This window comes from Hyla sarda, chromosome 4, assembly GCF_029499605.1.
Source record: "Hyla sarda isolate aHylSar1 chromosome 4, aHylSar1.hap1, whole genome shotgun sequence".
NCBI lineage: Eukaryota > Metazoa > Chordata > Amphibia > Anura > Hylidae > Hyla > Hyla sarda.
Genome location: NC_079192.1, coordinates 204,661,543 through 204,686,664, shown reverse-complemented (window position 1 = coordinate 204,686,664; position 25,122 = coordinate 204,661,543). Strand labels below are relative to the sequence as shown.

The 25,122-nt window shown below is 42.6% G+C and overlaps 1 protein-coding gene across 3 annotated transcripts in view; it reads right to left on the bottom strand.

The window, feature by feature from the left end:
• CAMK1D (calcium/calmodulin dependent protein kinase ID) overlaps nucleotides 1-25,122 on the bottom strand; it is a 437,751-nt gene that overhangs the window by 57,339 nt on the left and 355,290 nt on the right. For all 3 annotated transcript variants that reach the window (XM_056573326.1, XM_056573327.1, XM_056573328.1), the window contains 2 exons: nucleotides 23,811-23,886; nucleotides 1,267-1,379 (listed from right to left, as the gene is read on the bottom strand). In XM_056573326.1, the coding sequence (XP_056429301.1) occupies nucleotides 1,267-1,379; nucleotides 23,811-23,886 (189 nt within the window). The remainder of the gene's footprint in view (nucleotides 1-1,266; nucleotides 1,380-23,810; nucleotides 23,887-25,122) is intronic.

Sequence of the window (25,122 nt, the reverse complement as noted above, 5' to 3'; positions counted from 1 at the left end):
ACGGGTCCCGGCCGTTGTTAGAGGCCGGGCCCGACCCGCTATGACGCGGGGCCACGCCGTGGCCCCGCGTTATAGATCGGGAGTGGACACATGACGTTCCAGTACGTCATGTGTCCTTAAGGGGTTAATCTTTTAATCCTTTTTTTTACGTTCACGCCATTCACCGTATCATTAACATTTTATTTTAATAGTTGGGATATTTACACACGTGACGATACCAAATATGTATATAAAATATTTTGTTTACACTTTTTTGGGGGTGAAATAGGGAAAATGTACGTTTTTATATGGGAAGGGGGCTTTTCAAATTTTTTTAAAACTTTTATTTTTACACTTTAATAGTCCCCGTAGGGAACTATTTATAGCAATCATTCAATTGCTAATACTGTTCAGTGCTATGCATAGGACATAGCACTGATCAGTATTATCGCTCATCTTCTGCTCTGGTCTGCTCGATCGCAGACCAGAGCAGAAGATCCGTGGAAGGCAGCAGAGGCAGGTGATGGGACCTCCGGCTGTCATGCTGGATGATTGGATCGCTGTGGCAGCACTGCGGGCGATCCGATCATCCATTTTAGTGTCCACAATGCTGTAGATGCCGTGATCTGTATTGATCACGGCATCTGAGAGGTTAATGGCGGACATCTGCGCGATCGCGGATGTCCGCCATTACGGGTGGGTCCCTAGCTGCTATCAGCAGCCGGGACCTGCCGCGCATGACGTGAGCATCGCTCCGATGCTCGCGGTTATGCATAGGACGTAAATGTACGTCCTGGTTCGTTAAGGACCAGCTCACCAGAACGTACATTTACTTCCTGCGTCATTAAGGGGTTAAACGTATTGAAGCTCTATCTTGTAATGAGGTTTGGACCTGTGTATAAGGGTTATCAAAAAATAAGGATTTTCATTTTTGAATTTGAAAAATAATGTTTACATTCACTGACAGCAAGTAGAGGATTTGAAAATAGTAGTGAATTAAAACACAATTGTGTATTATAATTTTTACCACAAGAAAACAAAGTGGTGCAGTAATCACTTTGTCCATGCATAAGTACAATGGGGAGATTTATTGAAACCTGTGGAGAGGCAAAGTTGCCCAGTTTTCCATAGCAACCAATCATTTCGCTTCTTACATTCTTAACAAGGCCTCTGAAAAATGAAAGAAGCAAACTGATTGGTTGTTATGGGCAACTTTGGATTTGATAAATCTCCCCCAGAGGTTTTGACAAAACCTCTCCCCAATATGTATATCAGTGTTTTTCTTACCTGAATCAGAAATATCATCCCAATACGGAGAATCAAATTCATAATCTGCCTTCAGAATCTGTTCAAACAATTTTGAATCATTCTCATCGTAGAAAGGTGGATACCCACAAAGTCTGAAAGAACAGATACATATAATATATCACAAACTATATACTGATCATGATATAATTACATGACCATATTAACCTCATAATTAGAAATGAGCGAGACCAGTCCGGCAAACCCGGTGTTGCTCCGAACTTCAGAGTAAATTTGGCTCACAGAAATAACAAATTTGCATGAGCCTGTCTTTGACATTTGTCTATTACTAGCAGAAGGGATAAGAAACACATGGCGTTTTGGCAACTAAATGAATGGAGGAAGTACTGGGAACACTGAGATGACATCAGGGTAGCCCAGCATACCTTGTAGCTAGCAGCAAGATCACATGACACAGGTTATCCAATCATTGCTTGCATTATGTGACATACAGTTCCCAGGCCCATATAACCCTTTGCACTGCATTGCTGCCACCATCTTGAAGAAAAAGCTGGGATAGAGCATACAGTGCAACGGAACTACTGATCCCAGAAAGCCTTTATCTAATAGGAAGCAAGCAGAGCAAAACACTAAGCAGGGGGTTGACCTCAAACAGTGACCTCCTATTGTGTCCAGTTGGTGCACTGCAGATCCCAGCATGGTCACTGCAGAACGAGAGCATAAAAGCTATTACATTACAAAACCAAGCAAGCTGAGAAAAACAGTGGGCTGACCTGTATTTAAAAAAATTGACTTAACCCCTTAACCCCTTGGTTACTCAGCGTTTTTCAGTTTTTGCATTATCGTTTTTTTCCTTCTTACCTTTTAAAAATCATAACCCTTTCAATTTCCCACCTAAAAATCCATATTATGGCTTATTTGTTGCACCACCAATTCTACTTTGCAGTGACATTAGTCATTTTACCCAAAAATCCACGGCAAAATGGAAAAAAAATCATTGTGCAACAAAATTGAAGAGAAAACGCAATTTTTTAAATTTGGGGGCTTCCGTTTCTATGCAGTGGATTTCTCGGTAAAAGTGACACCTTATCTTTATTCTTTAGGTCCATACGGTTAAAATGATACCCTACTCATATAGATTTAATTTTGTCTTATTTCTGGAAAAAATCATAACCACATGCACAAAAATTAATACGCTTAAAATTGTCATCTTCTGACCCCCTATAACTTTTTTTGTGATCTGAAGTTTTTATTGGTACCATTTTTGTTTTGATCTGACTTTTCGATCACTTTTTATTAATTCTCTTATGGTATAAAAAGTAACCAAAAATACGCTATTTTGGACTTTGGAAATTTTTTGCGCATATGCCATTGACCTTCCGGTTAATTAACAATATAATTTTATAGTTCGAACATTTAAGCGATACCACATATGTTTATTTTTATTTACACAGTTTTTTTTAATGGGAAAAGGTGGGTGATTCAGACTTTTATTAGGGAAGGGGTTAAATCATCTTTATTAACTTTAAAAGTTGGCTTTTTCTTTTTCTGGGTTTAATCAAACATTTAGGGAGAGATTTATCAAAACCTTGTCCAGAGGAAAAGTTGCTGAGTTGCCCATAGCAACCAATCAGATTGCTTCTTTTATTTTTCAGAGGCCTTTTCAAAAATGAAAGAAGCAATCTGATTGGTTGCTATGAGTTTTGATAAATCTCCTCCATAGTGTTTCTACATGTGTTTAACATGAATATACATTGAAAGTGTTGGGAATTAACCTGGAATAGCCATTGAAGGCAAAGTTTCCAGTATTTTCTAGGGTTAATAAAACATAATGGCCCAGATTTATCAACCTGTGTGAGAGAATTTTTTTTTAGTGATTTTCCCACAGTAACCAATCACAGCTCAACTAACGAGCACTGGTAAAGTGAAAGCTGAGCTATGATTGGTTGCTGTGGCAACCAATTTTTTTTCTTAGTGTTTCGACCCATGTTTAATATTAAAAGCTTGTTAAAAGTGTTGGGAGTGAATCTTTTCTGGGTTTAATCAAACATATAGCACTGCCCTAAAAAGTTCCTTTCATGATCTTGTTAAATTTTATAATCACCAGTTCACTGCTCCCATCATCATGATAACCCCCCCGTGCCTTTATTTTTATTTTATTTTTTTTCTACCTTGATATTGCTCTGTATTTTCTACTCAGTCTCAGTGAGATTTACAGACTGGGAAAGGGCGTTACCCAGCAGGTTGTGACATCATCTGAAGCCATACAGGGGAGAACTTCCTCCCTTACTCTGCTACACACAACTCAGCAGAGTGTTCAGTGTTTGAGATGAGCTATGATTGACTAAGAATGCACACACCCCTTAGCACTCCAGACTGCATTTCCTAATTTTGGACTTCTGCCAGGCCAGCAGGAGTCCAAAGTCTGTGCAAGGAATGGGGGGGGGGGGGGGGAATCCATCACCTTTACTCTCAGCTTCTTTAGCAAGACAGTGATCATCTTGGAGGTGTGTTGAAATACCACCCTGCTTCCAAGTCTCTGATGGAATGAGCTTAGGCTCTGCTTCAGTTAGTCACAGTACATGTTAGCATTCATGGTTCCCTCTATGACCTGTAGCTCCCCAGTGGCAGCAGCACTAATGAAGGCCCCAGACTATTATTCTCCTACCACCACGCTTGACTGTAGGCAAAATACACTTGTCTTTGTATTACTCACTTGGTTGCCATCACACACACTTGACATTAAACCTAATAAGTTTATCTTGTTCTCATCAGACCAGAGGACATGGTTCCAGTAATCCATGTGCCTAGTCTGTTTGTTTTCAGCAAACTCACAACACTTTTATACAGGATGTGCACTCACTACTTTACATTGTAGCAGAGTGTAATTTCTGCAAAATCTTGTTGTCAAACTCTTCTCTAAAAATTGTGCTGTGATGTGCTGGCTATGTGCTGGAAAGTTTGCCTTTGGTTTAGCCATTCTTATACTTTAAACATTCCCTCACTGACGATGTTCCACTATGGTGGAACTCAATATTACACATGTTGGATCATCTGTACCAGCAGAGCAAAGCGATAACAGACTTCCTAATGCAGCAGACAAACAGTTTTTGTAGCCAGTATGACTTTCAGCTGCAGCATTGGCAGGTATTCAGAGACACCTGTCATGCGCTAAGGCCTGTAGAGGAGGCAACAACATTTGTCAGTACATGTGAAGAGAACAAGAAAAAACAGTGCTGGCGCTCAAGAGATATCACTTAGTTAGGTACAATAGGAGGACTCGGGATGTATACTTGATATTACTCACTCCTCGTGGGGGGACCAAAAACCTTAATACTTGGTACCCCCCTCCACGTCCGCTTATTACGGGTTCTACGCACCGGATCGATCCAGAATGATCACTACAGGCGTCCGTGGCAGAAGTTGTTTATTACTGATATTTTAAAAACTATAAAATTACAATAAGATGCTATGGCAACGCATTCTGGGAGATTAAGCGGGTAGACTCCCCTTCCTCAGGCCATTACAATCCAACTCGTTCACAAACATTTTATACATAATTTTCACTCACGTGGTATATCCGTTTTCTGTGGACTCTGCCGGCATAAACAGAGGGGACACGCTTCCGGCCTCCCAGACTTCCGCGCGAAGCTCCATGTGTCACCGGAAGTGTCCCGCTTTTTCAGTGCACCGTTCGGGCACTGGCTTCCTGTGCGTCACCTCTGGACTGCACTCTGCGCTCCACGGCCCCCATTTCCAGTCTCCTGGAACGCATGATGCGCTCCACCAGCAATGGAAGTTATGGGCGGCCGATTGCGTTTCACCAAGCGCCTCCTCTCAGCTCGCCGGCAATTTCCACAGTCACATTTAAGAGAACCATATATAGACATATATATACATATATATACACATACACACTAACACACACATATACATATATATATAGAGTCCTCCTATTGTACCTAACTAAGTGATTTCTCTTGAGTGCCAGCACTGGTTTTTCTTGTTCTCTTCTTCACTATTTTGGGACACCAATACTTTTGGAACTCCCTTACAGAAGACTTTTTGGAACACTTGGAAAAATCCATTTTGCTACCTTTGTGTGCATTTTAACACCGGCAAGCATCTGTCAACAATAAGGGATACCTTATGTACCTTTATTTTAGTGTTAAAAAGTATACAAAATCCGCTTGTGCAGTGTATTTTAGCCCATTAAGGACGCAGCGATATTTCATTTGCACTTTTGTTTTCTCCTTCTCACATTCTAATAGCCATAACACTACAGACACATATGAGGGCTTGCTTGACCTATCAGTTGGTGTTAAAAAGCATACAAAATCTGCTAGTGCAGTGTGTTTTTAAACAAGCTGTTAGTTACCATGGTTACTGCATGTCGCTGTAACTTTGACATTAACTTTAAAGCACAACTGTCATGGAAATTATACCCCCCAGACTAATAACATGATAGTATAGATGATGATACGTGTAATACAGCTGTACTTTTGGCTGCTGTTTATCACTCTTTATCAGCAGGAAAATAGTTTTATCGTGCGGTCAGCAACTGTTGGATAGGCGTGGCTGGGGATCGTAATGCCCACCTCCGCCACGCCTATCCCCTGTAAGTGAGCGCTGGACCACTGTGTGATTGACACACAGGTCCCCACCCCCCGATGTCCATGATGTGCGGGCCAGCGTGACTCCACTGAGCCTATCATGGACATCGGGGGGTGGGGACCTGTGTGTCAATCGCACAGTGGTCCAGCGCTCATAATACCGTATTTATCGACGTATAACACGCACTTTTTAGGCTTAAATTTTTAGCCTAAAGTCTATCTGCGTGTTATACGCCGATAAGCCGCTGCAGTTCAATGATTTAAAGCGAGCACTTTAAGTCAATGAACTGGAGCGGCTTTGCAGGTGCAGAGACCTGCCGTCGCTGCCGGCTTCTCTGCCCCTGCCTGTCTGGCGTCTAGAGCCTTGCTGCCGACCCTTCTCTCCCCCTGGCTATCGGTGCCGCTGCCCCATTGCCGGCACCGATAGCCAGGGGGAGAGAAGCGGCGCCGGCAATGGGGCAGCGGCGCCGACAGACAGGGGGAGAGAAGGGGCAGCGGCACCCATTGCTGGCACCGCTGCCCAGTTGCCTCCCCCATCCCCGGTTGTATAATTACCTGTTGCCGGGTTGGGTCCGCACTGCTTCAGGCCTCCGGTGTGCGTCCCCTGCGCCGTTGCTATGCACTTCAGGGCGTGGCGCAATGACGAGTGATGTCATTGCGTCTCGCAGCGCATAGCAACGACGCAGGGGATGCACACCGGAGGACCCAAATATCCTTGGTAAAATGAGGGTGCGTGTTATAGGCCGGTGCGTGCTATAACCCGATAAATACGGTATGTTTTTTGGTTGCGCCATAAATTTTATGGTAAAATGAGTGATGTGATTACAAAGGACAATTGGTCGCCCAACAAACAAGCCCTCATATGGGTCTGTGGATGAAAATGTAAAAGACATGATTTTTAGAAGACGAGGAGGAAAAAATGAAAATGCTAAAATAAAATTGTCTGTGTCCTTAAAGGGGTACTCCACTGGAAAACATTATTCTTTTTAAATTTAAATCAACTGGTGCCAGAAAGTTTAACAGATTTGTTAATTACTTTTATTTAAAAATCTTAATCCTTCCCGTACTTAGCTGCTGTATACTACAGAGGAAGTTCTTTTCTTTTTGAATTTCTTTTTCTGTCTGACCACAGTGCTCTCTGTTGACACCTCTGTCCATTTTAGGAACAGTCCAGAGCAGGAGAGGTTTGCTATTAGGATTTGCTCCTACTCTGGACAGTTCCTGACATGGACAGAGGTGTCAACAGAGAGCACTGTGGTCAGACAAAAAAGAAATTCAAAAAGAAAATAACTTCCTCTGTAGCATACAGCAGCTGATAAGTACCAGAAATATTAAGATTTTAAAATAAAAGTAATTTAAAAATCTGTTTAACTTTCTGGCACCAGTTGATTAAACTTTTTTTTTTCCAGCAGAGTACCCCTTTTAGGCCAAAATGGGCTGTGTCCTTATAAGGGTACTCCGGTGGAAAATCATTTTTTTTAAATCAACTGGTGTCAGAAAGTCAAACATATTTGTGAATTACTGTCATTTAAAAATCTTAAGCCTTCCAGCTGCTGTAAGCTCCACAGGAAGTTCTTTTTTTTTAAGTTTTCTTTCCAGTCTGACCACAGTGCTCTCTGCTGATACCTCTGTCATGTCAGGAACTGTCCAGAGCAGGAGAGGTTTGCTATGGGGATTTGCTTCTGCTCTGGACAGAGCCCTGACATGGGCAGAGGTGTCAGCAGAGAGTACTGTGGTCAGACTGAAAAGTACAGTGTAAGTGAATTATGACTCTTAGTAATAAAATAATTTACACCTAATAAAAAGTTGCAGTGACAAATAATTCTTATTGCAATGTGTAAATTATTTATGAAAGTAGAGTTATTGGGGGGCATTTATCATTATACATACACCGTTTTCACTTTCTACTTTCTTTTTTGCACAATTCCGTTTTTGGCATGGTGTTTTTTTTGCATAATTTTTGATAGAACTTTACAAGTAGAATTCTAAATCATGGTGTACGGTAGAGCTGATTATGTGGTGGACTTCGATTTATCAACTGCGTCTTTTCTCTTTACACGCACAAATCTTGCACAAGTCCTGATTTTACTGCGCAAATATATACCATCAAGGAGGACACTTAAAATGTTATAAGAATAAGTCCAGCAATATGTAATACATATCTAGATTAGACTCTGATCTGTACAGACTGTAGACCTGTAGAACTGTGAAAAATTCAAACTCCTGCTGTTCTTGATGAGTGCAGGAGATTGCACCTGTGTAGAGTTTAACCATGGTGACTGTACAGCTAAGAATACCACCATATGTGCAGGGAGGGAGAAAGAGGTATGGCTGTTAGATCTCTGTATATGTGTGATCCTGTGTATGCAGCAGAGCTGAGTGTGTGATTGTGTAAATGCAGCAGAGCTGAGTGTGTGATTGTGTATATGCAGCAGAGCTGAATGTATAATTGTGTATATGCAGCAGAGCTGAGTGAGTGATCATGTGTATGCAGCAGAGCTGAGTGTGTGATTGTGTGTATGCAGCAGAGCTATGTGAGTGATCATGTGCATGCAGCAGAGCTGAGTGTGTGATTGTGTGTATGCAGCAGAGCTGAGTGTGTGTGACTGTGTGTATGCAGCAGAGCTGAGTGAGTGATCATGTGTATGCAGCAGAGCTGAGTGTGTGATTGTGTGTATGCAGCAGAGCTGAGTTTGTGCATGGTCATGCATACACATAATCACACATTCAGCTCTGCTCCATACACATGCCGCACACTAATTTGTGCTACATGTACATGATCACACACTCAGCTCTGGTACAAGTACACAGTGTTTACAACCAGGGTGCCTCCAGCTGTTGCAAAACTGCAACTCCCAGCATGCCAAGTTTTGCAGCACTAGGTAAGGGGACAGATTGTTTAGCAAAATTACATATTTTTTTAACCAAGACATTCGGTGTACTTTATAAAGATTTATGATTTTACTATTGTGCGGAGTTTTGTTCGGCACACACTGCGGCTCCAGCACTTCTAGCTATGTGAGCAGTGTACTGCGGGAAAATGCCAGAGCTCTGTGAAGTGTGAGGTAGAGAACAAGTGCACGGTAGAGCGAGGGGGGGTGTTTCTATATTTGCGCAACATTTATCAAAGGATGTGCGTAACTTTTGTAAATTTTGAGCAAGAGTGTAAATTAGACAAGCAGTGTAAAGGGGTAGATCTGTGTCTACACCTAATTATAAATGTCCCCCATTAAGTAGAAAACTGTTTATACTACTATAACCAGCAGTGTAAGAAAGGTTTATACTTGGTATTCTACAATTTGAAGGCATTGTTATAAAACAGCAATCTGTATAAATCAGGCTTTTGTATACAATAACAGGAAATGTCATAAACGTAGAACTTGTCTGACAGAACAGAATGTACAATAACCCAAATAAAACAGTCGGGAGGTTATTGTTATCCATTACTGACTGGCATTTGTGCAAGTACGATCAATACATTCTTGGATTACAGTGTATATGAATTCTCCGGTAATGGATGATGTTCAGCTATTTTCTGTAAATTCTGTACAGTCTGTTTTTTTCGCCATGGAAAGCTCATATTTCCATACTATAATAATATAAGAATTTATATGTAAATTACGCCACTATCATCTACTCCATTGGAACAGAATGTATTTGGGTTGGGCAACATATAGTATAAAATTTTTATTGCGATATCAATAATATATATGAGTATTACTGGCCCAGTTCCTAAAAAAAATGTATAACTTACTGTACATTTTTAACTGTTAACCCCTTAAGGACCCAGCCCATTCTCACCTTAACCCCTTAAGGACTAAGCGTTTTTCAGTTTTTGCACTTTTGTTTTTTCCTCCTTACCTTTTAAAAATCATAACCCTTTCAATTTTGCACCTAAAAACCTGTATGAAAGCTTATTTTTTGTGCAACCAATTCTACTTTGTAATGACATCAGTCATTTTACCCAATAATCTACCGCGAAACAAAAAAAAAAATCATTGTGCGACAAAATTGAAGAAAAAAATAAATTTTGTACATTTTGGGGGCTTCTGTTTCTACGCCATACATTTTTCGGTGAAAATAACACTTTATCTTTATTCTGTAGGTCCACACAATTAAAATGATACCCTACTTTTATAGGTTTGATTTTGTCGGACTTTTGGAAAAAATCATAACTACATGCACGAAAATTAATACATTTAGAATTGTCATTTTCTGACCCCTATAACTTTTGTATTTTTCTATACGGTACCATTTTTGTTTTGATCTGACTTTTTGATCGATTTTTATTCAATTTTTATGGTATGAAAAGTGACAAAAAATACGCTATTTTGGACATTGGAATTTTTCTGTGCCTACGCCATTAACCAAGTGGTTTAATTTACAAAATATTTTTATAGTTCGGATATTTAGGCATGTGGCGATACCATATATGTTTATTTTTTTATGGTCATATATTTTTTTATATGGAATTTGGGAAAAGGGGGATGATTTAAACTTTTAATGTGTGTGTTTTTAAACTTTGTTTAAACTTTTTTTTTTTTTACACTTTTAGTCCCCTTGGGGGACTTTCAGGAGGAATCATTTGATTCCTCATACAGATCAATTGGATTACATACAATCGTATTGATCTGTGTGCTATACGCTCGATTGATAAAGCGCACCGGAGCCGCTGCAGCAGGAGATCCACCCCACTGGACCACCAGGGACGGGATACAGACACCTTTAGACGCCGCTGTCAACTTTGACAGCGGCGATCTAAAGGGTTAATAGCCAGCCGCGGCGATCGCCGCATGTCGACTATTAACTCCGTATGACGCAGGCTCAAGTCAGGAGCCCATGTCATACTCCGTTAATGGCCATTGGACAAGGATAGACGTCCATAATCTTTATCGGGTTAAGGACCCGAGAATTTTTTGCACATCTTACCACTGTCACTTTAAGCATTAATAACTCTGGGATGCTTCTACTTTTCAATCTGATTCCGAGATAGTTTTTTCGTCACATATTCTACTTCATGTTAGTGGTAAATTTTCGGCGATACTTACATTATTTCTTGGTGGAAAACTCCAAAATGTGATGAATAATTTGAATTTTTTTTTTTTTTTTTACTTTAAAACTCTCTGCTTATAAGGAAAATGGACATCCCAAATAAATTATTGACTCACATATATGATATGTCTACTTTATGTTTGCATCATAAAGTTGACATGTTTTTACTTTTGGAAGACATCAGAGGACTTCAAAGTTCAGCGGCAATTTTCCAATTTTTCACATTTTCTAAATCAGAATTTTTCAGGGACCAGTTCAGTTTTGAATTGGATTTGAAGGGCCTTCGTTTTAGAAATACCCCATATAGGACCCCATTATAAAAACTGCACCCCTCAAAGTATTTAAAATGACATTCAGAAAGTGTGTTAACTCTTTCACAGAAATAACAGCAAATTGAAGGAGAAAATTCTAAATGTTCATTTTTTTACACTCGCATGTTCTTGTAGACCCAGTTTTTGAATTTTTAAAAGGGGTAAAAGGAGAGAAATCTCCCTAAAAATGTTAACCCAATTTCTCTCGACTAAGGAAATACCTCATATGTGTATGTAAAGTGCTCTGTAGGTGCACAAGTGGGCTCAGAAGATAAGGAGCGACAATAGGATTTTGGAGTTTTTCTGGAATGGTCTTTGGGGGGCAAGTCACATTTATTAAGCCCCTATGACCTCACATGGCATACTATTTTGGAAACTAAACCCCTCAAGGAACGTAACAAGGGGTACAGTGAGCCTTAACACCCCATAGGTATTTGACGACTTTTTGTTAAATTTGGATGTGTAAATGAATTATACATTTTTTTCACAAAAATTCAGTTTTTTTCCCCAAATTTTAAATTTTTACAAGGGGCAATGGGAGAAAATGCCCCCCAAAATTTGTAACCCCATCTCTTATGAGTATAGAAATACCCCATGTGTGGACGTCAAGTGCAGTGCGGGGCACACTACAATGCTCAGAAGAGAAAGAGTCACATTTGGCTTTAGGACAGCAAATTTAGCTGAAATGGTTTTTGGGGGGCATGTCGCATTTAGGAAGCCCTTATGGTGCCAGAACAGCAATAAAAAAAAAAAACACATGGCATACTATTTTGGAAATTACACACCTCAAGGAACGTAAAAAGGGGTAGCGTGAACCTTAACACCCCACAGGTGTTTGACGACATTTCGTAAAAATGGGATGTGTAAATGAAATTTTTTTTTTCACTAAAATGCAGTTTTTTCCCCCCAAATTTGCCATATTTACAAGAGGTAATAGGAGGAAATGCCCCCCCCCCCCAAATTTGTAACCCGGTTTCTTCTGAGTATGGAAATATCCCATGTGTGGATGTAAAGTGCTCTGCAGGTGAACTACAATGCTCAGAAGAGAAGGAGCGCTTTTGGAGAGAGAATTTGGCTGGAATTCAAGTTGGGGGCCATGTGCATTTACAAAGCTCCCCTGGTGCCAGAATAGTGGACCCCCCCACATGTGACCCTATTTTGGAAACTACACCCCTCACAGAATGTAACAATGAGTGCAGTGAGCATTTACACTGATGCTCCTTCTCTTATGAGCCCTGTAGTGCAGCAGAGCACTTTACGTCCACACATGGGGTATTTATATACTCAGAAGTAATAGTGTTACAAATTATGTGGAGCTTTTTCCTATTACCCCTTGTGAAAATGAAAAATTTGGGATAACACCAGCATTTTAGTGAAAAAATAAACATTTTTCATTTTCATTTTCGTCCAACTTTAACGAAAATTCTTCAAACAGCTGTGGAGTGTTAAGACTCACTATACCCCTTGTTACGTTCCGTGAGGGGTGTAGTTTCCAAAATGTGGTCACATGTGGGTGTTTATTTTGTGTGTTTATGTCAGACACACTGTAACGATTAGCCACCCCTGTACAAATCACCTCAAATGTACATGGTGCGCTCTCACTCCTGAGCCTTGTTGTGCACCCGCAGAGCATTTTACATCCACATACGGGGTATTTCCATACAAATTCTGGGGGTCTTTTTTTCCTTTTACCTCTTGTGAAAATGAAAAGTATGGGGCAACACCAGCATGTTAGTGTAAAAAATGTATTTTTTTACAATAACATGCTTGAGTAGACCCCAACTTTACCTTTAAAATTTGTTAGGCAATTTCTCCCGAGTACGGAGATACCCCATATGTGACCCTAAACTGTTGCCTTGAAATACGACAGGGTTCAGAAGTGAGAGAGCGCCATGCACAATTGAGGCCTTAATTAGGGATTTGCATAGGTGTGGACAAACTGGTATTCTACGCCTGCCTCCAGCTGTTGCAAAACTCCCAGCATGACTGGACAGTCAATCTCTGTCTGGCAATACCGTGAGTTGTTGTTTTGCAACAGCTGGAGGCTCTGTTTTGGAATCACTGCCATACCAGACATTTTCATTTTTATTGGGTAAGGGGTATGTGTATCTGTAGTGTTTTTTACTTTTTACTATGTGTTAGTGTAGTGTAGTGTTTTTAGGGTACATTCACACGGACAGGGGTTTACAGCGAGTTTACCGCTAGGAGTTTGAGCTGCAGTGGAGAATTTGCTGCATCTCAAACTTGCATTGAGAAACTCGCTGTGAACCCCTGCCTGTGTGAATGTACCCTGTATATTCATATGGGGGGGAGGGGGGGGATCTCCATCTGGTACACAGGTTGCAAAACACTGAGCGTTTGTTACTTAACTCAATGTTTCGCAAGCAGTGTGCCTCCAGCTGTTGCAAAACTACAACTCTCAGCATGTACGGTCTGTCAATGCATGCTGGGAGTTGTAGTTTGCAACAGCTGGAGGCACACTGGTTGCAATACACTGAGAGTTTGTTACTTAACAGCCAGTGTGCCTTCAGCTGTTGCAAAACTTCAACTCCCATCATGTATGGTGTGTCAATGCATGCTAGGAGTTGTAGTTTTGCAATAACTGGAGGCTCACTGGTTGGGAAACACTGAGTTAGGTAACAAACTCTGTGTTTCACAACCAGTGTGCCTTCAGCTGTTGCAAAACTACAACTCTCAGCATGCACTGACAGCCGAAGAGCATGCTGAGCGTTGTAGTTTTTCAACAGCTGGAGGCACACTACTACAGCTCCCAGCATGCCTTTGACTGTCCATGCATGGTGGGAGTTGTAGTTATGCAACAGCTGGAGGCACAATTTTTCATAACTACATAACTACAACCCCCAGCATGCCCAGACAGCCAAAGGGCATGTTGGGAGTTGCAGTTGTGCCTCCAGCTGTTGCAAAACTACAATTCCCAGCATGCCCTTTAGCTGTGCATGCTGGGAGTTGTTGCTAGGCAACAGCAGGAGGCTGACAGTGCTTATCTCCTGCTGTTAAATCCCTCTGCCAAAGACCACCGGGACCTTCACTGTTCGGGACTGCCGCCACAACGGACCTGGGTAAGCCTCCCCACACCCCCCACTGCCAATCACCCCCTTCCTTCACCGCCGATGCCCTGCCAATGCCACCCAGCAGGACGGATGATTGGTTGGCTCGTAAGGCCGACTAATCACGCTGATCGTGAGGTGGCACCGGTGCACCCTCACTCTTGCTGGTAAAGGGTGATAGGTGGCGTCTCGGACAACACCTATCAACCATTTTTTCCGGATCACCAGAGACCCGATTGACCCAGAATTGCCGCTAATCGCCAGTCTGAATTGTCTCAGGACCCCCCCAGGGGTTTGCACGGGGTCCGGCAAATTGCGAGGACCGGAATTCCCACAGGCGTACAGGTACTCCTTGGATACTTAAGTCCAAGGGCGTCAGGACATACCTGTACGCCCTGGGCCCTTAAGTGGTTAATAACATTTTTAAATCAACTGGTGCCAAAAAGTTGAACAGATTTGTAAATGACTTATATTTAAAAATCTTAATCCTTCCAGTACTTATCTGCTGCTGTATACTCCACAGGAAGTTCTTTTCTTTTTTAATTTCCATTCTGTCTGACCACAGTGCTCTCTGCTGACACCTCTGTCCATATTAGGAGTAGGAGCAAATCCCCATAGCAAACCTATCCTTCTCTGGACAGTTCCTAAAATGGACAGAGGTGTCAGCAGAGAGCACTGTGGTCAGACAGAAAGGAAATTAAAAAAGAAAAGAACTTCCTGTGGAGAATATAGCAGCTGATAAGTACTGATTAAGATTTTAAATAGAAGTAATTTACAAATCTTTTTAACTGGGGCGTGGCATGTGAGCAGATGTGCGGTCCGGAGCTCCACTGAGCATCCTTCGTTTATCCTGGACATCTGGCTAGAATTCAACTTTTTTCTCATTGCCTACCTGTGGGGGAAGGTGCCTGGAGCATTTTGATACCGGGATGGCCGGGCGGAGACATAATAGGAAGACACAGGGAACGCCGGAAGATTGTGAGGCCGAGATGCAGGGGGAGTCGGCGCCTTCTTGCGCAGAGGTGTCAGGAGTTGCGGAGCGGCTGCAGCGCTTCGTATGTGTCACAGAGCCACCAGTGCGGGCTGTAGCGAGTAGGAGCAGGATGGGGCTGACTGGCTGGCCTGGGCCTCGGTTTCTTCTGCGGCTGCGAACCCCTCCACTGTGCTGAGCGAGCCTGAACGTCATGCCAACGCAGGTCAGTCTGAGCTTAACTCTTTCTCTTCTGGAGTGTCATCCGCCTGCCAAGGGGACTCCTCTACCATTGCTGCTCTACCCCCTAATGACCCTGCTATGCCTCTCAGTGTTATCTCCTCTGCTGGGACTCTCCCTGCTGTAGATGCACAGCTTCCTACAAATGTTAACCCCTTCAGTGCTGGTGTGGTGCCTGCAACATTGAGCATCTACATCTGCTCCTGATGAGCCCACTTTGAAGGATGTCTTTTTGGCTGTCTCCAAGGGCAACACTGATGTCAAAATGCTACTGGGAGGCCTGCGTGAGGACATTCACCTTATCCGTCATGATATGCAAAAGGTTTCTGAGTGGGTTAGTGCGGTTGAGATCAGGTCCCTCCGCTCAAGAGAGATATGCATTGTGAGATTAATAATCTGACTGCACTTGCCATTAAATCTGATCATATAGAAAACCGCCTGCGACAGAACAATGTGCGCCTGGTAGGTGTTCCTGAAAAAGTTGAGGGTCGTGACCCTGGAGAGTATTTTGTATATTGGCTCCTTAATACTTTTGGAAAGAGACTTTGATGCCTTTATTTGTTGTTGAGCGTGCCCACAAGGGTGCCCACTCATCCCCTCCTGGCTAGAGCCCAACCTCGAGCTGTCCTCATCCGCATTTTGCACTATAAAGATAGAGATATCATTCTCTGTAAAGCCAGGGACATGGACTCGCTCACTATCAATGGCAGCCGTATCTCTATTTTCCCGGATTTTTCGGCTGAAGTTCAGAAGAGGAAAGCTAAATGTACGGATGTTAAGTGACACTTGCATGCACTAAATGTGATGTACTCTATGCTATACCCTGCACGCCTCCGCATGGTTGGTCTAGGAACTACCCATATGTTTGACTCCTCTGTGGTGGCTGCGGAATGGCTGGATATACATGAGTTGCAAATATGGCGCTCCGGTACCTGAGGTTCCTGTGTGGACTATGTGTATTGATGTTAGTCCTGCCGACCTGCCTGGGACTTCCTGCGTCTTTATGCATATTTTTTTGCTTACACTACTGGTTATGTGTTCTCTGGGTACTTGTCTATGTTGCCAGATGTCCCCATTATGTTTTGATCTCATTTGCTCAGATTTGAGCACGGTATGTTGGTGAAGTATCTTCTATCTATGTCATCTGCTCACTCTACCTGGGCTATTTGTTTGCCCCTTTTGTTGCAAGTTGCGACTGTTTGGTTTTTGTTGTTTGTCTGGGGTGTCCATGTTGTTCAGTGTTCTTTCTTCCGCTCATTGTGCAGTGCTCTGTCTTCTATGTTTCTTCCCAGTTTCACTTATTGGCGGCTCATGCCTCCGCCCCCTTACATTGTCACTTATGCTTTCTCAATTGTCTTATGGCTACTGATTTGCATGTGGTGGTGTGGAACGAAAGGGGCCTCAATGATCCCACCCAGTGGTTTTCTGTCTTTCAGGTGCTCAAACCCTATCAACCTGCTGTATTGTGCCTCTCTGAGACACACTTGATGAATGATACTAAACATGTACTGAATAAACAATGGTCATGTCTTCCACGCCACTTTTTTCCTCACATGCCTGGGGTGTAAGTGTGCTCATTCATAGAAGCATTTTATTTTCCTGTGTTTCTAGTCTTATTGATCTGGAGGGTTGATTTGTTTGCCTTTCTGGCACTTTGAACCGTACCCTGTGTATGCTGGTTGCACTCTATATTCCTCCCCCATACTTGAGTGCTGCCTTGCGAAGGTAGTGTCTTTTCTGTCCTCTCTGCCTGACGCACAGGCAAAGGTTTAATAACAGAGGGCCTTCTGGGACTCCTGGATCTACGGGTCTAGCTAGATTTGTGAAGGAGGTGGGGTGGCCAGATTTATGGAGAAGACGTAATCCTACTACGATGCAATACTCCTGCTATTCTAGCTCTTATGTTACGCTCTTATGTATTGATCTCTCGCTGGGCAATGAGCTAATTTTCCCCCTGGTTATGTCGGTGGAGTACCTTTCTGATCACTCCCCTGTATTTGTGCATCTTACTTTCAATTCTCATACTAGATTGCGGGGTTCTCTATGGCAATTGAATCTACTTTGGCTACATGTCCCCTCAGTAGGCCATACGCTTAAGTCTGATGTGGAAGCCTTTCTTGAGATCATTGTGGGGACTGCTTCGGTGGGTACCGTATGGGATTCAATAAAGACATATGTACGGGGCATTTTTATCAGGGATATTACCAACTGTAAATCTAAGTATAGAGCGATTCAAACCTCATTGCAGCAACAAGTGCTCCTGGCGGAACAACAGTTTCTCAATGACCCTTCTGGCCTGACTAGAGATAGTTGGAAATCTTTGCAAACTTTGTTAGACTGACATTTGTTGCAGATGGCAGATAACAGGTGCTTAATTCAACAGCAGCGCTATTTTGAGAGTGGCGAGAGTACAGGTCGCCTGGTGGATCGTACTATTAGAGCCCAGCAGGGGTCCGCCTCTATCCCTTGCCTCTGTGATAGTGCCGGGATTGTTGTTCAAGATGATGCGGACATTTTGAATGTCTTTGTATCCTTTCATGAGGAGACATATTCCTCTAAACTGACACATGATCTTACTGCTGTTGACCAATTTGTTTCTGGCACTTCGCCCCCGTCTCTGTTGCAGACCCAGAGGGATCTTTTAGATGAGCCTGTTACTCTTGAAGAATTGGAGAGTGCGCTGGGGGCCTTGCCTTCTGAGAAGTCACAGGCTGTTGATGGACTCCCCAACGACTATCTTAAACAATATCAAGATATTCTGTTGCCCCAGTTGCTGCTAGGGGTATTGCAGGCTATGGTGGAGGAGGAGGGCTGGCCTGGGTCTATGCTAGAGGCATATAGTATTGTTACTGAAGCCCGGTAAGGATCTGCTTTTGGCAGGCTCATACAGACCAATATCCCTGCTGTGCTCTGTTAATAGCGAAGGTCTTGGCCAACCGTCTCTTAAGGGTCATTACTACTTTGATGCATGGGGATCAGATGCGGTTTATGCCAGGGAAATCGACGGCCAGTAATATTAGGAGGCTCTTTCTGAAACTCCAGCTGCAGCCTGAGGATTCTGTTTGTAGGGCTGAGCTTTCACTCGACGCTGCCTAAGCTTTTGACAGCGTTGAGTGAAACTTCATGTGGAGTGTTATGCGCCACATGGGATTTGGGCCTAAGTTTTTGAAGTGGGTACAATTGTTGTAAGCTCCCCCTAGTGCTAGAATTTGGGCTAATGGCCTGCTTTCTCACTCCTTTCCCCTGGTTCGTGGTACACGCCATTGGTGCCCCCTGTCCCCATTCTTATTTGCCATAGCAATAGAGCCCCTGGCGATACTAATTAGGGCATCCACGGAATTTAAAGGCTTCCGTTATGGGGACTTGGAAGAACGTATTACCCTTTATGCAGACAACATGCTTCTCTTCCTGGAAGATGTGGGGCACTCCTTGCCCCCTTTGATGGCCCTTATAGAATTATACGGTAGTTACTCCTGCCTATCTATTAATTGGTACAAATCCACGACCCTTCCCCTTGACCCCCTCCCTTTCTTTACCAGTTGTTGCTAGGATTGGCCTCCCTATAGTTTCACAATTTAAATATCTGGGTGTGTATGTCACTGCCCTGCCCTCTGAATATACTGCTCTCAATCTTGTCCCGCTGCTAGACCGCAGTTCTCATAAAGTAGTTACTTGGCATAAACTTCCCCTCTCCATGATTGGTAGATCTAACTTAGTTAAAATGGTTCTTATGCCCCAGTTTTTATATATTTTACATAACACCCATGTCTGGATTCCTATCAAATATTTTCTTAATTCAGTCCTTGTTTAGGGAGCTCATTTGGAATGGCAAGCTGGCTAGGATCCGTCTTGAAACATTGCAGCGTGGCAAAGACACGGGTGGTTTGTCTATTCCAAATCCTTGGCTATCATTTTTAGCGTCATAGGTTCAACAGTTGAAGGGGTGGGTGCAATTTGCTACTATGGGGCGTAAGATTTAGTCTCCAGGTGCATTGGTAAAGTGACCCCTATATATGTGCTGGAAATGGCTGCACAGACTCGCCCCCCAGACCTCCCTTCTACTTTTCTCCTTATCCGTAAGGTATGGATGAAATTTAAGACTCTTATGCCCTAACCTGTTTTTGTTACATATTCTCCTCTTTGGCATAATCCTGGTCTATCTGAACTGTGTTTGTTACCTCATATCCCCCTTTGGATTACTCATGGGATTTTGTATCTCTCCCAGGTGTACGATGGGCCAATGTTCAAGTCATTTGCTCAACTGCGGCTCATCCATAGTGGTAAATGATTTGTTCACTCAAATCTCTACTAAAGGTGTGATCTCTGTGCTGTCCTCGTATCATGAGGCCTATCCGTTGAGTATTCAGGATAAATGGGAGGTGGATGTGGGTCCCATATCAGATGAGTAGTGTACACAGTTTTTAACTATGACTCTGCGGGTGTATCAAACTCCCGCCATTCTGCATAGGATTGGGGTACGTCCGGATTCCTGCTGTCCCCGTTGTTCCTTGCCCGATGCTCACTTGCTTCATGTGATGTGGGACTGTGCTCATCTTACACAATTTTGGCATCATGTGGGACAGTTGATTAGGAGAGTGTATGGTTGTCCATTCAGTTTGTCTGCCTTGTCCTGGGATATTTAGATGGGCTGGATGAGGATGCTGGCATGTACATTGGTATTAGTAGGATTTTATACCAAGCTCGTAAATTAATTGCACAGCATTGGTTGCGAGCCTCCCCACCAACTATTTCTGAGTTGACTATAAAATGTAATCATATCATTATACTGGAAAAAGGTGTATATCTTAAAAGAAAAGCTTTACGTAAATTTGAGTCCATTTGGGGACCTTAGATCAATACCCCTGGTTTGCCATTCACTTATTTGCAGGGAACTCCTATGGAGGTGATTTTGGGCAGTTAGGGGGGTCTGACCACTAATACTGTCTAAGTTCTGTTTGTGACCTGTTCTTGTTTCATATACATTGTGGTTTTGTGTCTGTGTTGGTGTGTTGTACTGTCTAATTTTCGGTTTTCTATGTACGGTTTCGTCTGCCACTTGTTGTTGCCCCCTCTTTAGTGTTATTTAATATTACACTTGTTCCCATGTAAAGCTTATCCAGTAATTTTTAAATATGCTTTTTGCCTTGGCCATGCTTCTTATATGTGGGATGATTTATTGTATTGCACTGCTTTATTTTCCACGATATTGTTCATTCAAGTTTTTCCTACTGTGAAGAAAGGACACGGGGCCTGGGGGGAGGGTGTTTCTGTGAGGGTGTGATGGGGGGGGGGGGGTTCTGGGTCTATGTATGTTTTTCGTTTTTGTGTGCTGTTTGTTTAATATAAATAATGTTTTAATAAAAATGTTTTGATTAAAAAAAAAATCTGTTTAACTTTCTGGAAGCAGTTGATTAAAAAAAAAATGTTTTCCAGTGGAGTACCCCTTTAAGGTAGAGATAAGATGTTTAGTGATACAAATACACATCCTATTTATCCCCTTTTATTTGTGATGCTAGAAGGCACTGAGGTCTCTTCAGATTTCTCCCTCCAATACAATACAACTCTATTTAAATTAACAGTGAAATGTTACAGGTCCCTGCCCAGGAACATTAATGCATATTCTGAGGACTCCCAAGGCCAAGACACACTGAAATATTACATAGAATTGCCCTTTTTTCTTCTTCTTCTATATAGCTACTTTTATTGATGGCTACAATTAAGGGGTTGACATACAATGTGTGCAACCTATGTAGCTGCACAGGGGCTAAGTGGGTGAGAGGGACCATTGCCACTATGTGACAACATGGGGGCAGAGCAGTGTGCAGTGACCAGAGGTTCAGTGGGTATCATGGAGATGATGGGGATAGTAGTTCCCTGAAGTTATGATACAGTAATCTTATAGTCAGAGTGGCTTGAGTGGCTCCAGAAGCTCTTCCACAGTGCCTTAGGTAGGCACATAAAGAGACGGGTGCAAAAATGATGGTGGTGATGTTGTCTCCCTGTGTAGTGCCTGGACTGTATGCATCATGGTGTCCCTAATGGTCAGAATCGCTGATAACATAAACAAATCCACAAACAAATTAAAACTAAAAGTCTAAAAGTAAAACTGTCATGTCTGTTGCCCATAAGCTCAGCTTTCATTTTCTCAGAGCACTATATGAATTGTGACTTGATTGTTTGCTATCTGCAACAAAGACAGTTTCTCTTTTATGATATGTCCACAGGCTGCGGATTTGCTGTCAATCTGCTGGACACCAGTCGCAAAAATGTACTGTGTTTCTGTACCAAACAAATCAATGGGCCTCATTTACTATTGCAAGCCCGTCATGTTTTGTCGGGTTGTGCGCCAGATTCTGTCGCATTGCGCCAAAAATTCTGTCTGCGCAAGATTTTGTGCCAGAATTTGCGCCAGAATTGAAGAAACCCTGACTAACTCTCCATTTTTCTGATAAAACCAGAAAAAGGGGCATCACCACCGGGGAAAGGGGCATGGTCTCCGAAAAGGGGCGTGTTCCCGACATTTTCACAAAAACCCAACATATTTACTAAGGTTTCCACATAAAATGTTGTGTATTTGAGCTGAGGAAAACCCGACAGATCAGAGCATGTGTAAAAAATGCAAAATGTAGGGAAAGTGGAAAATGTAGGGAAACCTTAGTAAATACCGTGTAAAATAAATTGTAGGGAATTAAAACCCACAAAGAAACCTACACTCTACTCTTAGTAAATGAGGGCCAATGTGTTTAAAATTAGTGCGAGAACATATCCTAGACAGTTTCTATTTATTTTTCCCATGGTTTCTTAAATACAATAACAATTGGCTGATTGTTGAAACAGGGTAACCCACAAAATTGGTGTATACTACGGTATTTTGAGCTTGTTCTCTTTACTGTAGCCCCTTGTGATATTGCTAGTCTCTATAGTCTTTTTCATTGGAGCATCTCCTAGCTGTTTGCCTTACAGTTTGTTCAAATAAATCGTTATGCACAGCTAAGCTCAGAAGTGGCAAGTTGTGTCCATTTGTCCGACTGCTTATGCATTTCCCGTCAGTTGGGTGTAGGTCTTGATAGTTTGTGGCGCGTCAGCCACAAGGCACTAGGTCTGCCTGGAAGCCCTCTGGACTTTCATATAAAGTACTGGCCAAAATACTGCTGTTTGAAAAATGCCTTATTGGTGAATTGTTTTATAACTTATAAAACATAGGGGTTAATCTGAAGCAAGCTTTTGGAAAACAATGTCCTATATACTGTTCTTGCACATGGGCCCTCCACTGCCCCCCCTCACCCTATTTTCTCCATCGCTTTTCTAAAGATTGTGTTGTGTCCCTGTACAGAACGTGGTTCCCCTCAGGTAGATTCCCTCAAGTCCACGGGGCTCTCCTGCAAGATCCCTCTAGGTCATTATTATGATTTCTATTGTACATTAATTATGTATGTTTATTATCGGTATCGTACAGTGAATATAAGCTATGTGCAAAGGTTATTATGATATTTAAACTGTATCGGACCTTCCTAAGGTCATGTGACATGGTCATGTGGTATGTGATCCCCTGATACCCAGAGTTCCAGAGGCACAGGTAACCACAGGCAACCAGCTACCAATGGGCTTTAGTCCAGCCCCCTGATATATAAAGGGCTGTAGTCTCCACACTAGGTCTCTTGAGTTCCTGCTTCTTCTCTTCTCACTTCGCTTCACTTTCTGGACAGTAAAGCAAGCACCAGTCCTGTACAAGTTCAGTCCAGTACAGCTAGGCCAACGCCTACAAGTCTGCAGCCACATCTAATCCGTAAGTCTCATCTATGTCTACAAGTTAAGTCTCTACTGTCCCTACCAAAGTCATAACAGTAGTACAGTGGCCCGCATCATCATTATTACCACTACAAGTCCAAGCAAGCCTGAGAGGTTCCCTGTGTCCCAGTCACCCCTGTGAAAGTTGGCTATCTGTAAGAAATGTTATACTGCCTTCTTCAGTAAAGTTCCAGTTGCATCAAAACCTGCTTTGGAATCACATTTAATATATGCCATTTCTGGGTTGGTTGACGGCAGTGCCCTAGACCATACAACCACATCCTGGCATCACGAACACTACAAGGGATTATACTACCATCTGTCCCTGGGCTATTACCACCTGCCCCTACTACTACCTGCACTACACCACCCGGCTACCACAATTGGAAATGTTTAGTAGAATGTATTCTACTTCAATGCATGCACCATGTACAAAATTTAGCTTCATGGTAGAATTAATAAACCTCCCCTACTCAAATGAAAGTATTTAATTTAGAAAATTCTTGCAGTAAGCTATACTTACAGAATATATGCAATTACGCCAATGGACCAACAGTCTACTGCTTTGCTATAGGGTTTCTGGGCTAGGACTTCTGGAGCTGAAAACAAGAGAAACATATTTTTAGACAAAACAACTTACAAATCTGCAACCAGGGCATAGGATTCTATGGGGGTAAATATATTCAAACTATTTAAAAGTGGATAATCAGCCATCTATATCTGACTGGATTGGATGGGAGCTGAGCTGCAGAAACCCAGTATGGCCACTACACAATGTACAGAGCTGCTTTTGGCTCAGTTCACTGTGTACGCAGGTGCTGTGGGGGTGCCAGGTGTTGAACCATTCCTGATCAGATATTGACAGGCTAGATAGGCAATCAATAAAAAGCCCTAAAATGTTTTATATTTTATTGCTGGTGGAAAGTGAAATTCTTGCTGTTTACAAGATACGATAAGCTTTGGATTATGAGCCTATTGTTTCCTTTTTCATATTGTTCTTTTCCTAACATTCACCTGGATTTCATCTGTCTAAAGAATCTTGTTGTTTTCTAACAATGCTTTCTAATAAAGATTTAAAGGAGATATATCATGATCAAAAACTTAGCCCCTCTCCGCAGGATGGGAGATAAGTTTTAGAATGCGGGGGTTCAACTGCTGGGACCCCCGAAATCTCCTGCATAGGGCCCTGGCTCTTTCTGGGTAGCTGACACGCCCCCTCTATATATCTCTATGGGAGAGCCATATAAAGGGGGCGTGTTGGCCGCTGCTTGGTGTGGGGGTCAACACGCTCCGTTGCCGGAGAGAACCTGGGACCCATATAGGAGATCATGGGGGTCCTATGGATAGGGGATACGTTTTTGTTCATGATACTTCTCCTTTAACCACTTAGGGACCAAGGGCGTACAGGTACACCTTCGCTCCCTGGTACTTAAGGACCAACGGCGTACCTGTATATCTATCAGCAGGCACCCCGTGCAAATGCCCAGGGGGTCCTGAATTGCAGTGGTCTTTAAACTGTGGCCCTCTAGATCTTGCAAAACTACAACTCCTAGCATGCCCACACAGCAGTTTGCTGTCTGGGCATGCTGGTATTTGTAGTTTTGCAACATCTGGGGGGCCACAGTTTGGAGATCACTGTGCAGTGGTCTCTAAGAGGGGCATTTACTAATCTTTTACTATGTAGTCTGGTTTTTACCCTGTTTTTTTCTACTTCATTTTTGACTATGTGCGACAAATTTACTAAATTGTTGCACGGCATTAATAAATTTGGCACACATAGGCAAAAGTGGGAAATTTACTTCATGTAGTAGAAAAAATAGTCTGTTCCTTTTTCC